General features: G+C 37.2%; 1 protein-coding gene across 1 annotated transcript in view; it reads left to right on the top strand.

Annotated features, from left to right (window-relative positions):
• NEK5 (NIMA related kinase 5) overlaps positions 1–13,367 on the top strand; it is a 54,529-nt gene extending 41,162 nt beyond the window's left edge. Inside the window, exons 20-22 of the mRNA XM_021678200.2 lie at positions 105–242; positions 4,793–4,898; positions 13,100–13,367. Of these exons, the coding sequence (XP_021533875.2) occupies positions 105–242; positions 4,793–4,898; positions 13,100–13,367 (512 nt within the window). The remainder of the gene's footprint in view (positions 1–104; positions 243–4,792; positions 4,899–13,099) is intronic.
• Positions 13,368–15,650: the final 2,283 nt, after the last annotated feature.

The following is a 15,650-nucleotide window of genomic DNA, read 5'->3' as shown; positions in this document are numbered from 1 at the left end:
CACGAGAGGTGGGATTAGGTTACCTCCGAGGTTCTCACGTTTTGTGATTTTATAAGAAGTCAGATGAAGTATTTTTATTTTCAGTAACACAGTCTCCTCCTCAGGTGGCCAAGGGACGGTGACCGAAGGCATTCCAGAAAATAGGAGACGGTGGCAGCACGAAGTGCCAGGAGCTTTAATGAGCGCTTTGGCTGCAGCACGTCTAACAAGTAGCTCGTTTTCTGCCCACGAAGGCGAATTGGGTATGCAGTTTATTTTTAAGAACATAACCAGTCCCCTGAGGAATTTTGTCAGAGACTTGCAAATGCGGAAAGGGATAAAAATACCTTCAGCCTGGAGAGGGAACTGGAAAGGGCTGAGCCTCTTCGGAAGCTGATTCGCTTTGTCCAAGCCTGTTCCAGATGCCACTAACAAGCCTCGAGCTTCCCGGAAGAGTGGGGTAATTTTCTTTAATGGGATCAGTTGACAACTGATGAAAATAAGTAGGGCAAGTGGCTTTGTAGAAGGTAAGCAGGTACTACTTAGCTCTACCTGACGGTATATTTCTGACCGCTCTTCGACAGACTCAAATTACTATTCCATAGGCAATGAAAACACATCATCGTAGAGTTTCTTGGTCTGGGGGAGGGGTTTTTTTTGTTTTTTTTTTTTTTTGTCTCTGACTTTTAGCAAGATGATGCTTGTGTTTACTTTATGGGAAGCCAGCCATCCTTTTCAAAAGTTTGAGGGAACTCACGTCACAGGGGGAGTTGGTCTTCGGAAGGTGCAGGTGTGCCCTGCTACAAGGAAGGTTGCCGTAGGCAGGCAGGGATAGAAAAGGAGCAGCTGCAGAGGGGCGCGCTTAGAGACCCGTGTTTCAGGAACGCGAGATTGAGGCGACAAGGAGGCAGAGATACAACCTAGGTGTAACGGAGGCTGATAAGTACTTACAAAGTAAAGGAACAATACAAAAATATGTCCCACCCTGAGGATAATGTAACAGAAGTGCCTGACGATTGCCCCAGAGTGAGTCTGCCAGCCTGTGAAGCCTAAACTTCACAATCGTGAAATCTTTGTGAAAGTTGCGTCTTCCCAGAATGTCCAGAAGGATGAATGTATCGGGTGGGGAGGACTTGCAGATACACAGGCCTGTGGCAGACAGTAAGAAAACCGGCTGGACTGAAATCTAGGAGCAGGAGAGGGGGCCAGAGTCCCTGAGCATACGAAGTCCTTTGAAACCGTTCGGTCTTATGACTTCTATCAGTTATCACGGTGTTACTGAAAAGTTAAGAGGAGAGAGAGGGAGAAAGGTAGAAACTGCCCTTGAGACTCTCTTTCCAGTACCTTCAAATTACAAAAAGCAGTGTATTGTCTTTACCCCTTTCCCTTCTGTCCTGGGATGAAAGCCTTGTCCCTAAGGATGGGGCTGGAGGCAGTAAGGAGGAAGCTTTGGGCTGACTGTGCTTGGTCCGGAAGCCAAGGGCTGGGATCCCAGGCCAGGTTATCAAGACAGTGAGGTGGGGACATACTTGGTGGCTATGATGTTTCTTCTTGCGTTTGTCCCTGTGATTCTTGGAGAGAGTCATAGAAAACTCTTCATTTGGTCTGTCATGCCAGATTAACTCATTCATGAGCTTGCTGTATTTTTACATGGATGGCTTTACATTGGGCATATATGAGCAACTTATCTGTCAAGTGAGATTGGAAATAGGAATTTGCCTCCACAGGTGCGTTCAAAGCAGAGTGCAGATGTTTTCTTTTACAGCCTGCCCTGGTGCTGACACCCCTCCGCCCCAGCTGAGCTCCGCCTCTGTGGTTGGCCTCTTGACTTCCTGTCCCTGGTCATCTTTTCTTACTTTAGCTCTACCCTTTGCACCCCTGCCAGATAATCCTCCTAAAATGGACCAAATCTCTTTTCAGCTTAAAATCCTGCAAAAGATGCCCTCTTACCCTCAGGATAAAATCAGTCTCTCTGCAGACTCTGAGCACCTTGAAGCTTGGCGCGGCCCATCGCAATGCCAGGCTTGCTAGCATTTCTCCACCAGCAGATAGTCCTCCCTCGGATTAGAATGCCTGCCTCCTTTTGCCAGGATAATTGCTCCTGCAAGATTTCCCTCTGACAAGCCTCCTCCCATTTCTGTCACTATGTGTCATGGTGGGTGGTGAGGTGGTGAAGGGCAGGTACTCTTCTCTCCCTGCTTTTCCCTGTACTACCCGACGGGGCTTTGTAAATGGGTCTGGAATGACATCGATCCTTAAGTGTTCTTTTGCACGAGTGAGTGGAAGACCCTGTAACTATATTAATATGCTTCTCTTTAATCCAAAAAATTCTAGGAAGTCCTCAAGTTTGTCTACTCTTTCCCTGCCTTTTCTGTTAGCTGCTTCTGACAATTTCATATTCAGTCTCACGCTCAAACTCATTCACGCTCCAATATTTGTTAAATGCATGAAATAGTGACATTTTATCACTGTATTTATCATTTAAATTCATGTCATAAAAAGATGCAGTAGTGAGTTTATTTCAATTTTTAGTGATTGCTATGAAAAACCTGGATCTCAGACTCTTGCCTGTGTCCCCACTGATGGGGAGCCTCAGTTTTAAATGATTAAGAAAGATCTGAGCATGTTTCCCTTGCATCCTCTAGGTTTGGCTTTGCTGCTTAATACCCCACAAGACACTGTAATTCTCTGATCATACAAATAAGCTTCACTTTAATTTCTGATTCTTATTATCTTTCTTCCCCACTAGACTGTAAGCTTACGAGAGCTTTGTCTTGATTACCACCCTGTTTCGTCTCTCTCTCCCTGGTGCCTAGAACTTAGCAGGTGGCCATTGTTTTTATGAATGAACATAAAACCATAGCACATTTTTAGTATTACTTTATGCAGAGGCATGTGATTACCAAAATTCGTATTGCCATCAAGTTGGTAAGGGAAATTATAATGTGAAAAATAATTCTTACAACTGTGTAGAGTTTTCATGAAGACTTCCTGTGTGTGTAAGTTTTAATAACTTTGATTGCAAGTATAATAGACACAGTTTATAAAGGCTTTCAAGGATTAGCTATGGTCATACATTTAAGCATTATTCATATGTCCTTCATCACTGTTTAGCTTAAACTTCCAACTCCTTGAAAATAAATTGCTTTCATGCTTCGAGCCCTGCATTCCATTAAAAAGTGAAACTTTATCAACTACCTATTTAATTTATCCTAACTTTAAGTTTAAAATAGCAAGACTTTGTAAAATCCTTTTCAATGACTTTAACTAGTAAAAGCTACACTCTTGAGATAAGGACAAGTATTTTTTTTTAATGTGTGCATAATTCATTCAGGTCAATAATTTTGTTTACAGTTTAACCACTCCAAGGGGATCCTTGGTGGGAAGGTAACCTCCATTTTTCTTGTGTAAGTTTTCAGGCCACATAGTTGCCCTGGTAACATCATAGATGCACATCCAGATAACAGCTGATTTACATTTCTATAGTTAGCTATTCATTCTTTCTTCTATCCTGTTAAACAAAAAAATAAAAGCCTCCTAAAATTGTCTTCCTAAAACAAGAAAACAAAAACTATGATTCCCACACCAAGTGGAATACTCAGGCTGCTATTAATTAGCCAGACTACCTCATAGATGAGATATATCAATCAATTCATTTATTTTATAATGCACTGTAGGAAATAATATAGGCTATGATTTGGGATGACACATATTGATTAAAAATAGGTAAATATTTAAGTACAGCGTGGTAAAATTTCGTCTTGTAGGTATGTGCATGAATAGTCAGTTTACCAAAAAACAAACAGAAAATAGCCACACTTTGTTTTTAATTGCATCTTTGGAGAAAAGTTCCCATTTCTGATCCCACTTGTTAGCAGAGGGTAGGGATTTTTTTTCCTGGAGACTAACATGAAACACAGTTTAGCCCCCTAGGAACCAGATGGTTGCAGAGTGCATGTGGGCAAGGCAGATTCTGGTAGGTTACCAAAATGAGCATAGTCCTTCACTCTTCCCTGTATCCCTGCCCTTTGCAATATGACTTCGCAGCTCCTCCACCATTAAATGGTTTTTTCCCCTCCCCTTGAATCTCAACTGGCCTTTGTGATTTGTGTGCATGAGGAGGATGGAATTGAAGCAGTGGTGTGCCAAATCTGAGTATTTAAGGAGCTTTTGCTTTTTTTTTTTTTTTTTGGAAACCTGTTTCTCTCTCAACTAGCTCCAGCTGGCCCTGCTATGAGAGACCACGTGGACAATAGAGACAAGCCATCCCAAGAGAGGCCACAGTAGGCCAGCCAGCCTCCAGCTGGCCTGGCAAGTGACTGCACGTGCATGACTGGGTCCAACCGAGACAGGAAGAGCCAGCCAGCTAAGCCCAGCCCAAACTGCCTAATGGCAGAATAGTGACCTCAATAAATGGTTACTGTTTTAAACCACTAAGCTATGTGGTGGTGTATTCTGGAAAAGCTAACTAATATAGACATGTGTAGCAAAATTCCCAAAGTGGGAGTCAAAAGTAGGCTAGACATAGACTATGTAGACATAGTTTTAAAGCCAACTTCAGAAGCCAGCATTATTAATTCTTTTGTGAACTCTTTCAGTTTTTGAGATTTTAAGAAAATCTGTCTCGACATCGCTCTTGACTGCACCAAGGTTGAAGTTATGTAGGAAAAAACCAGACATATTCTCTGTTTTAATGGAAACAATTCACAGGCTTTACCTTCATGGTTGATGTCCAGTACAGGATTTGGGGTATATACCCCTCATCATGTGTATAGGCTGGGAGGCTTTAATCTCTCTGTTATTTCTTTAACAGTGGGAACATTAGAACAATGGCTTCCTAAAGAAGATGAGGGGAATATGGAAATGGCCTCTGGCATTGAAGTAGATGAGGAACAACCAAGATCTGACGATGATGATACGTAAGTAGGTCCTATCCAGATACTTGAATGGAGCACTGGTAGAGAGTTAAAATGCTGTTGCTGAGATATGGACAATAGTCTTAGACCTAGCTGAGGAGACCAAGTTTTACTCACACAAGGGTTTGTTTCTGGGCTCTCTTTTCTTTCCCAATGGCATTGTTTCCTATCTCTGCATGAGTGATATGCTGTCCTAAATTACTGTGCCTTTACCATATCTTTTGGTATCTGGTAAGGCTAGTCCCATACCTGCTTCTAGCCTCCGTATCTTTTTCTTCAAAATTATCTTAGCTGTTGTTGCCCTTTACTTACCACATACATCTTTGCATTTTCTTGTAAAGGGTCATGAAAAACTTTGTTAGGATTTTGAGAATGACATTACATTTGTTGATTAATTTGTAGGATTTGCCATCTTTATGATCATAAATCTGAACATCCATGAATATAGTATAGCTCTGTTTCTCTTTATGTCTTTTAAAATATCCTTCAGCATTTTTGTAATTTTATTCACAATAGAGGTACCACTTAACTTGGTTGTTGTTGCTATTGTCATTATTGATGGGGTTGTTTTTCTTTTACTGTGTTTCAACTTGGCAACTACTAGCATATAGAACACTATTGATGTTGTATCCTGTAACCTGACTGAAGTCTTTTATTAGTTCTAAAATTTGGAGTCCTTTGAATTTTAAAAATTTTATAATTTACTTTTTAAATAGGTCATATACTCACATGGCTTCAAATTCAGAAGTTACCCTCTTTTCATAGTCTTCTTGCTATCTCTTTACCTCAGCCACACAATTCCCCTTCCCAGAGTCAACCAATCGAATATGCCTCTTATGCACACTTCTCCTGAGGAATTCCATTAAACTGTAAGCCAATATGTAGATCTTGTGTATGTGTGTATTCTTTTTCTTTTTTTTCTAGAAACAGTTTCATAGCATACATGCTATCCTGCAACTTCCTTTTATCACTTACCACTGTAGCCTGAATACCTATCATAATATACAAATAGTAGTATACATGCAGTTTAAATTCCCAGGAAAGCCAAGTATTAGGTCAAAGAGTTTTTACATTTGTAACTGGATATTGTCAAGTTATCCTTCACAGAGGTTTACACCTATGAACGCTTCCATTGACCGAGTATGGAAGTGCCTGTCTTCTTGCACATTTTCTTGCTTAGTGTGTTACCAGACATGGATCGTTGCACAATTGATTGGTTCAAAATGATGTCTCAGGTTAGTTTTAATTAGCATTTCTTTTTTGAATAAGGTTGTCTTTCCATATGCTTAAGAACCATCTTTATTTCCTCATTGGGGACAATTTATTCATAGCCTTAGCCATTTAAAAAATTAGGCTACTAACATTGTATTGATTTGGGGAACCTTTTGCATTTTAGGGAAATTGATCTTTTATCTATAATATGACTCTAGAATATTTTCCCCAGTTTTTTGTTTGCCTTTTGATTTTATTTATAGTGGCTTGTGCCATGTAGAAATTTCTCATTTTTTTTTTAAAGATTTATTCATTTATTTTTGAGAGAGCGAGAATGAGAGAGAGAGAGAGAGAGTACATGAGTGGGGGAGGGTCAGAGGGAGAAGCAGGCTCCTCGCCGAGCAGGGAGCCCGATGCGGGACTCGATCCCGGGACTCCGGGATCATGACCTGAGCCGAAGGCAGTCGCTTAACCAACTGAGCCACCCAGGCGCCCCGAAATTTCTCATTTTTATCTAGTTAGGTTTACCGATTATAAGAAATGATGTCAGGATTTTTTTTTAGTACTTTTATGATTTAATTTTTATTTAGTTAAATAATTTATTCCTCTTGAATTGCACTCATATTAAAATGCAAAGTGTGACTCCAACTTTACTTTTTTCCAAATAACTCCTTACTTATTCCAACACCATTTATTGAAAATCTTCATTTTTGCTACCCATTTGAAATGCCATTTCTATGATATGCTACATTTTTATATGTACTTGCATCCAATTCTTATTCGTTTTAGGGTAATTACTGTTTTATAAACATATTGTTTATAATATGAATTATTATTTTGGAGGGCTAGTTCCCTTAAATGCTTTCCTTTTTCAGTATTTTTCTATCTAGTCTTGCTTGTTTATTTTTCCATATGAACATTAGAATCAACCTGCCTAGGTTGATTCTAGGATAAAGGAGGGAAGGAAGGAAGGGAGGAGAGAATTTTCTCAGGCTGCTTCCTGCCAGTAGAATTTTGGAGTCCAGCAGTCTCTTTTCAATTGGGATTGTCTGTGTCCCTTTTGGTCCAAGCTGGCTATGTTTCTGCATATATATTTCTTTCGAAAATCTTGTAGGTCTCTGCAAATCTTACTGGGATTCACTTTATTAGACAAAAACCAGATCCACAAATCTTTTTTAGACAAGTGCTTCTCTGTCTTGAGCTTTTGCTTAGATTCTGAGGGACAACACCCTTAAGCTCCCTGGAAACCCTATTGTTTGATAATAATTTTGACATTCATCCACATTGTCCTATATATCGATAGGTCATTCCTTTTTATCGCTATGTAGTATTCCTTATATAGATATACCACAGTTTATTTACATATTCACCTATTGATTGATGTTTGGATTGTTTCTAGTTTTTGGCTATTATAAATAAAGCTGCTATGAATATTCATGTACATGTCTTTGTGTGGACATAAATTTCATTTCTCATGAGTAAAACCATAGGAGTAGAACGACTGAGTTGTGTGGCAGGTGAATGTTTAGCTTTTAAAAAAACTGCCAAGCTATTTCCCAAAGTGGTTGTGCCATTTTATATCCCCATGAACAGTGCCTAAGTGTTCTAGTTGCTCTACATATTTACCAACACTTGGTATGGTCAATTTAAAAAAGTTTAGCCAATCTAATGGGTGTGTGTGGTGTCTTGGTAGTTTTTGAGTCATAGGCATTATTTATATATCCTTGCTACCAGTTCTTTGTTAGATATCTCTATTTTGTCAATATTTTCTCACTGTCTGGGTTTTCTTATTCATTTTCTTAATGGTATGAGTCAAAATTTGAAGTTTCTGACTAATGCATTTTTTACTCACCTTCTAAAATTGGAAATTCCAATTTACTTGCACTTTGGACAGAGACTATCATCTGAATTTTAGTGATTTAAAAAAGTTTATTGCAACTCCCTTTGCTATTCAGTACAGTGTCAATTTCATGATTGTTACACATGTACTTGAAAATATGCATATTCTTACTATTCTGGGGGTATGTATGTTCTATATAATTATCAAGCTTAAAACATTTTTTTGTTAAACTGCTCTATAGCTTTTTTTTCCCCCTTTATCACTTCTGGATGGAAGTACATTAAGATCTTCAACTGTGTTTGTGGCTGTGATTATTTCTTCTCATATTTCTATTTCCTTTTGATGTACTTGAAATAAGTAGAAGCCATGTTCTAATTATTGATTGTTATATCAGTTTGGTAGAGTATCTCTCCCTTTTTACATTATGTATTGTAATTTTTGTCCCTATTAAAGCTGTTTGCCTTAAATTCTTTTTTGTTGGGATACTGACATTGCTATTCCAACTTTTCAGTTATTTTATTTTTTAGTATTTTGCTGATATGTATTTATTTTATTTTCATCATTTCTTTTTTTTTTTTAAAGATTTTATTTATTTATTTGAGAGAGAGAGTGAGAGAGAGAGAGAGCACAAGAGGGGGGAGCGGGAGAGGGAGAAGCAGACTCCCCGCCGAGCAGGGAGCCCGATGCGGGACTCGATCCCGGGACTCCAGCATCATGACCTGAGCCGAAGGCAGTCGCCCAACCAACTGAGCCACCCAGGCGCCCTATTTTCATCATTTCTGTGTAGTTTCATTATAATATGTTTCTTATAAAATGCATGTAGCTGGTTGATATGCTTCTTGTCCTATAATAACCTCTGCCTCCTAATTAGTTTAGTATAATAAAAGTCATTAGAATTAGTGACATATTTGGGCTTTATGTTTTAGCTTGATTTTGTGTTCTCTGTTTGCTTTCATTTGTCATTTCCTTCCCCTCTTCTTTTCTAACCTTTTGTTACATTAACAAACGTTTCTGTATTACTCTAGTCTTCTCACTACTAGTTTGAAGATACAGATTATATTTCTATTCTTTTAATAGTTTGTTTTTATGTACTTCCTATGGATTGTTCTAACAAATTCAGAAGTTGTTCAGTGTTCTTTTTTTTCCTCCCAAATATGACAAACACATCTAACCACTAAAACCCTTCCATCCTGATATTGTTATCTAGAGTCATAATTTTACTTTAAAAACATTTTTTATTGTGGAAAACTTCAAACATAATAAAAGTAGAGAGCACAGCACAACAAACCCTCATGCATCCATCATACAGCTTAACAATGATCAGCATTGTTCTTTACTGACCACCCTGCCCCTATACCTTTTTTTAAGGTTTGGAACATTCTAAATCTGAGACATCAAATCATGTAATCCAATTTTAACTTTACAAAAATAATAAAAAATATGTATTATTTTATATATATATATAAGTCTATAAGTCTATATAAGTATATAAGTATATATAAGTATATATATAATATATAGTATATATATTAGTGTATATATACTATATGTATATACTATATATATACTATATATAGTATATATAATATATATAGTGTATATAGTATATAAGTAATACACTTATTACTTAGTATATATAGTATATATATAGTATATAAGTAATATAATATATAATATATAAGTCTGAGACATCAAATCATGTAATCCAATTTTAACTTTAAAAAAATAATAAAAAACATTATTTTATATATATATTATATATAATTATATATATATATATATTCTCAAACTTAACTCAATTTGCTATTGTGGTTTATCATTTTCTGAACTTGCTATAGTTTTTTCCTAGTCTATGCTTTTCCTCTGGTTTCAGTTTTCTTGCTGTTGTATATCCTCTAATAATTCTTTAAGATAGGTCAGTGGCTGGTAAACACTCTTATTGTTTGCATATCCAAAATTGTTTTATTGTTTTAATTGTAATTTAGTTGGGTATACAATTTTGACAATGATTTTTCTCCTGATCTTTATTACTGTTGATGAGAAAAATGCTGTTTTCCCTCTATAGATATGCTAACTTTCTCCCCAGCACATCCATAATGTTCTTTTTATCTTTATTTTCTTATGTTTCACTGTTGTATGTATGTCTGGGTCTGGACTTCTCTTTTATCCTGCTTGGCTCACTTTCTTCTGAGAACCCATGACTGTCTTTAGTTCTGAAAAATTTTTACGCATTATTTTTCCAAGTGTTGCTTTTCTTATTCTGTCCATTTTGGTCCTCCAAATAGATATGTTTTGGAGCTTCTCAGTCTGTCCCCAATAACAACTAATTGTACTTTCATATTTTTTATTCATCTCTTTGTTCCATTCTAGGTGAATTCTTGAATACTATTTTCAAACCTATCTGGGTATCATCTATTAAGTTTTTAATTTACATGATTATGTATCTCCTGTCTAAGATTTATATTTGTTCATATTTTTATATGTTCTTGTTTCAGTATTGCATAATTATTTCCCCTAATTTGAAGACATTTTAAAATGGATGCTGTTTTTTAATTTACCTTTTCGAGCATATTTACTTTAAGAGTGTTATCAAAATCCTCCATAAAAGTAATTCCATCTAGACTTAGTTTCTGGTCCAACTTAAAATTCTTTTTGCCTATCCTTCTCTTATCATCAGATTTATTCACGTGTTTTGGAATTTTAGTTTACAGGATCATTTTGTTTTAGAAGTTTCATGTTTTGTTTTTAAATTTTCTTCCTTCCCTTTCTGTCTCTGTGCACCTCCTGCATATCTATCAGATTTTGCTTTCTTCGGTGTGTTCTCCTCCATTCTTGCTAGCTGGAGCCATTGAAGAGTTACACTTCAGTGCAAGGGTGATCTAGAAAAAAATCTGAGTAATATGGCTTGTCTGTTTTGGCCCAATCTCTAGGAGAAGAATTCTTCCTGAGAAATTTATAACCATAGATTTGCCTTCACTTGGGTTTAGAATTTACAACACTTGGATGGTCTGGAAACATGTATATTGATAAATCAACATTAAAATTGATAGTAAGAAATCATAATACTCTGGGATCTCTAGAAGAAATAAATATGAAACATCCTGGAGGGATATAACCTCAATCCAGGCTACACTGAATTTTCTCACTAAGGCACTGCTGAACATGAGTTCACAACTAAAAATAGAATCCACTATGAGAGATAGCAAGCACAACAAATAGCTGAATTAGACCATAAAGAACTTCAGATAATACAATTATCCTATGAATATTTAATATTTATATAATAATTTAAATTGTACATTTAAAATTATTTAATCAAAGTAAAGAATGGAAACATAAGAAAAAAAGCAGATCTATCAGAAAGGAGCAGGAAGATCTGGTAATTAACCAAATAGAACTTTAAAAAGTGAAAAAAATCTACTAATAGAAATCAAATGACAGTTTAAAAACAGAATAGGTACAGTTATTGAGGGAATTAATAACTGCAAGTAGACCTGAAGTAAAAAATGATATTAAATGTGAAAGAGGAGTTAAGAGTCATGAAGGTCCAACATACATCTACAAGGAGTTCCGAGAATCGGAGAAAAGCAATATTCAAAGCAATTATAGCTGTGAACTTTTTATAATCATTGAAAGCCATAAATTGTGCCATCTCGGAAGTAAAACAATAACCAAGTAGGAACGATGAAAATAAATTCACACCTAGACACATCATACTTTAAACTACAGAGGAATGAAGACAAAGGGATGATCTCGTGTAAGCACATACCTCAGGAATGATAGCTTAACAAATTGGGAGCTCTAATTGCTGGTCCACCCCAAATTTATGATCTCCAATTTTAGTGAGGTCCTCTGTGGAATCTGGCAATCCTATGCCTGGTTTGCTTCCTTCCAAACCCTCTACCCTGCATACTCACCCCCATCCACCTCACTCTTGTCATGTGACCATGCCTCCTTCACAGAGATAGTATGTGGTTTGTAAGTGGAATGGTTTTGTCTAGTTCCATAACTTCTCTCTATCCACATGAGTCCTCATTGCCTTCTCTTTCCCCGTCTTCCTTCTCAGACAAAAAACCATCTCCCTTTCTGCTGAAAGCACATCCTGGCACAGGTACTCTGAATCCCAGCCTTTCTCAGAGAATGTGTTCCTATTACTGTCCTTCTCCTATAGTTTTAACGTCTCTCTATTAGCTACTTTCTCTCAGCATATACACATGCCGAAATCTGTCCCTTCTTGAGAAACACCAAAAAATCATTGCCCTCATCTTCTCAAGTTAACACTGTCCTTTCAGATCCAGGCTCCCCTCAAAGGAGTTTAAGCTCCTTGTCACTGCTAGTTTACTTCCTACTGCTTTCTCGATCTCCTATATGATGGTTCCTGTCACATAGCATGCTGAAATGTTCTTGCAGAGGTCATCTATTACCTTGAAATTGCCAGGTCCAACTGTCATTTCTGTCTTCCTCTTATTTGGCTGCTCCCTATCTGGAAATTCTCTGCCTTCTTGGCGTCCATGATGAACACTTTCTTGGCTCTTACCAGATCTTCCTCAGCCTCTTTACCTGCCATGTAAATATTAGGGATCATTGAGATGGTTTTCTTGGTCTCCTGCCTTCTTCCCTTCTAAGAATATCCATGTTGAGATCTTAGATACAATTAGATACAATTTCAATTCCTAGTCCTACTAATCAGTATCTGTGAGACCTTGGGCAAGTTTTATTAACCTCTCTGAGCCTCAGCTTCTTTATAAATTGATGGTGAGAATGTCTACCTCAGAGTGTTGTATTAGATGAAATATAGTTATGTGTAAAGTGCGTCAGGGCAGTCACTGGTGTATGATAAGGGCTCACTTTTTGGCAGCTGTTTTATTCTTTTTTTCCTCTTCTCTCTTCCTCTCCTTTTAAGAGTAGATGGGTATTAATAAATATCATAAAGGTTGTTGAACACAGGTCCAAGTAAACAGAATACTGATTATCCCAATAATGGCTTTTTTTTTTTTAATCAGTCTGGAAAGCCAGGCTGATATAATAAATAATTCATTACCTGGGTGAAAATGCAACTATTAAATTGCTTAAGTGAGAAGGGAAACTACTTTTCATATCTATTTTTCATTGTTTTGATATCATAAAGTTGATTTTTACCTCTTATTTCCAGGAATTTTGAAGAATCTGAAGATGAGTTGAGAAACGAAGTAGTAGAGTCCCTGGAAGAACTTGCTACTTCCAAAGAGGAAGAAAAAAGAGAAGAGGCTCCTGGTTTCACTAAGGGTGCTGAAAAGTTTGGAGGAGAGGGGATAGGCACCCAGAAATATGCAGAATTAAATGAAGGTTTAGAGAATATTTCTATTCGAGCTAATGACAAAGTATGCATTGCTGATGAAAACCGAGAAACATCAACAACCCATCAAAATATACAAGTGTGATTATTGTACTTTTTCGTAAGTGGTAAGTCAGTATCTATTAACTGTAGTATCTGGGCACAAGTCATAAACATTCATTTTGTAAGAGTTTTCTATTTTTTTTTTTAAGATTTTATTTATTTATTTGAGAGAGAGACTGAGATAGAGAGAGCATGAGAGGGGGGGGAGGGTCAGAGGGAGAAGCAGACTCCCTGCTGAACAGGGACCCTGATGCGGGACTCGATCCCAGGACTCCAGGATCATGACCTGAGCCGAAGGCAGTCGCTTAACCAACTGAGCCACCCAGGCGCCCTTGTAAGAGTTTTCTAGCAATCCCAGGGATTTATTAATTTTTATACCAATTTAGACCTTGAGACTGACCAATTTGAGTGTAGAAATTAATATTTTACTTAAAAATTTCTATCAAGAAATCTTTCGGACAATATATGTGATAGGCAGACAGAGTAATGTATCTCTCTTCCTGCCACCCTCCCCCCGCGATACACCCAACAATGTGAATATATTGTTACATGGTGAAGGGGAATTAAGGTTGCAGGTGAAATTAAGGCTGCTAATCAGCTGACCTTCAAATAGGGAAGGTTTTTTTTGATTATCCAGGTGGACCTGATGTAATTACAGGGCTGTTTAACAGTGGAAGAGAGAGGCAGAAGAGAGGACCCAGAAAATGTCAGTGTGAGAAGGGCTCAGCCTGGGGCTACTGGCTTTGAAGACGGAGGAAGGGGCCACAAGCCAAGGAATGCAGGCAGCCTCTAGAAGCTGGGAAAGGCCAGACAATGGACTTCCCCAGAAGCCTGCAGAAGGAACACAGTCCTGCTGACATCTTGATTTTAGCTTTAGACTTCTGACCTACAGAACTGTAAGATAATAAATGTGTGTTGTTTTAACTAAGTTTGATAACTTTTTAAGACAAGGATGGAAAACTAATTCATTTAGAGTAATGAATCTACCATTTTAGAAAACCGTGACTTTGAAATGTCTTCTTTTTAATACACTTTTTTGAAGCAGATATTGACACTTAAGGGAGTAGGTTAACTGAGCAAAGAGAGGATCAAGGCATGTCATGTTAATTAGGCACCAAGTAATCATTTTACTATGTTTTACTGAATTAATTTCTAATAGCTTCAAATGTGTAGATTATAAACTTCTTAAAGGCAGGGACACTCCTGTCCTTGTATTTTATGCTGGTCTTTTTACATATGGTGCTTGGCAGGGTGCCCCATTAAACAATCCCAGTATTGAAACTGTGCCTGGAGTTTACCAGATATTCGTTGATTTATTGTGTTGTTGCTATGAAGGATGGAGTGGTTACATTTCTAAGTGGTAGAATTCTGCCTAAGATATATGCTCTGTAATAAAAATACAACTAAAATTGCACATCGATCCATTGCTGAGCTAAGAAAACAAAGATGAGGAAGGGTTGGTCAGATTATTTCGAGGTCTGCTTAGTGTTTACATTTGATATAATTTTATTAAATGTGGGGAAAGTATCAGGGATGCATCCCACATGATTTGTCTTTTATGCCTGTATTTTCCTGGTGATGTTGGAGGTACTGTTCTTTCAACTTGGTGTATTGGGTTATAATCTACTCTTTTCGGGAGAGTGCTCAGCATGGTCACATCATGAGGCTGAGAATATTTAAAAATTTCTCACCACTGTGTTAATGTCAACCTTGGTAACACATGACCCTGAGAGATTGGAGCACCATTAATTTTAGGAGTCCTTTAGTGGTCAATGTATACATGTTTAATTTACTTTCAGAACATTATGTGGTTCAGACATACTAAATCTGTTGGTGTGCTAAACAAATATTAAGCAGTATTTGAATGCATGGAAAATGAAACATGGTTCCTGAAAATCCCAAAGATCCAAAGACCATTCAGTTATATGGGGGGCGGGGCAGAGCAGAGAATTAATGTTTAAGGTCATTGAGTCTGCTCCAATGACAAGATGCTTGGCTAAAGTCTCTAGCTAACATTCATTCTAAGATTGAGTTCTTTGCTGTAAAGTAGGAAGTATTCATTGTGATAAGTACACATATCTGCAAGGTTTTTCAACCAACTTCAGCCCCTAATTTACCTTACCCATCTTATGTACACCATTACATAAATCATGTTCTTGAGGCACAATTGATTACTTTATTCTGGGTTTAGGTTTAGCTGCATGTGTCAAGTTGAAACTATTAATCAGACTTGCATGTGTTTTTAGAATAGATTTTATTAAAAATTATGCATCTTGGTAACTATGTATCATAGCTACCAAACTGATCATTCTTTAAATGGTGTATC

This window comes from Neomonachus schauinslandi, chromosome 3 (assembly GCF_002201575.2).
Source record: "Neomonachus schauinslandi chromosome 3, ASM220157v2, whole genome shotgun sequence".
Lineage (NCBI taxonomy): Eukaryota > Metazoa > Chordata > Mammalia > Carnivora > Phocidae > Neomonachus > Neomonachus schauinslandi.
Note: the sequence above shows the minus strand (reverse complement) of the source record. Positions and strands in the feature narration are given on the sequence as shown.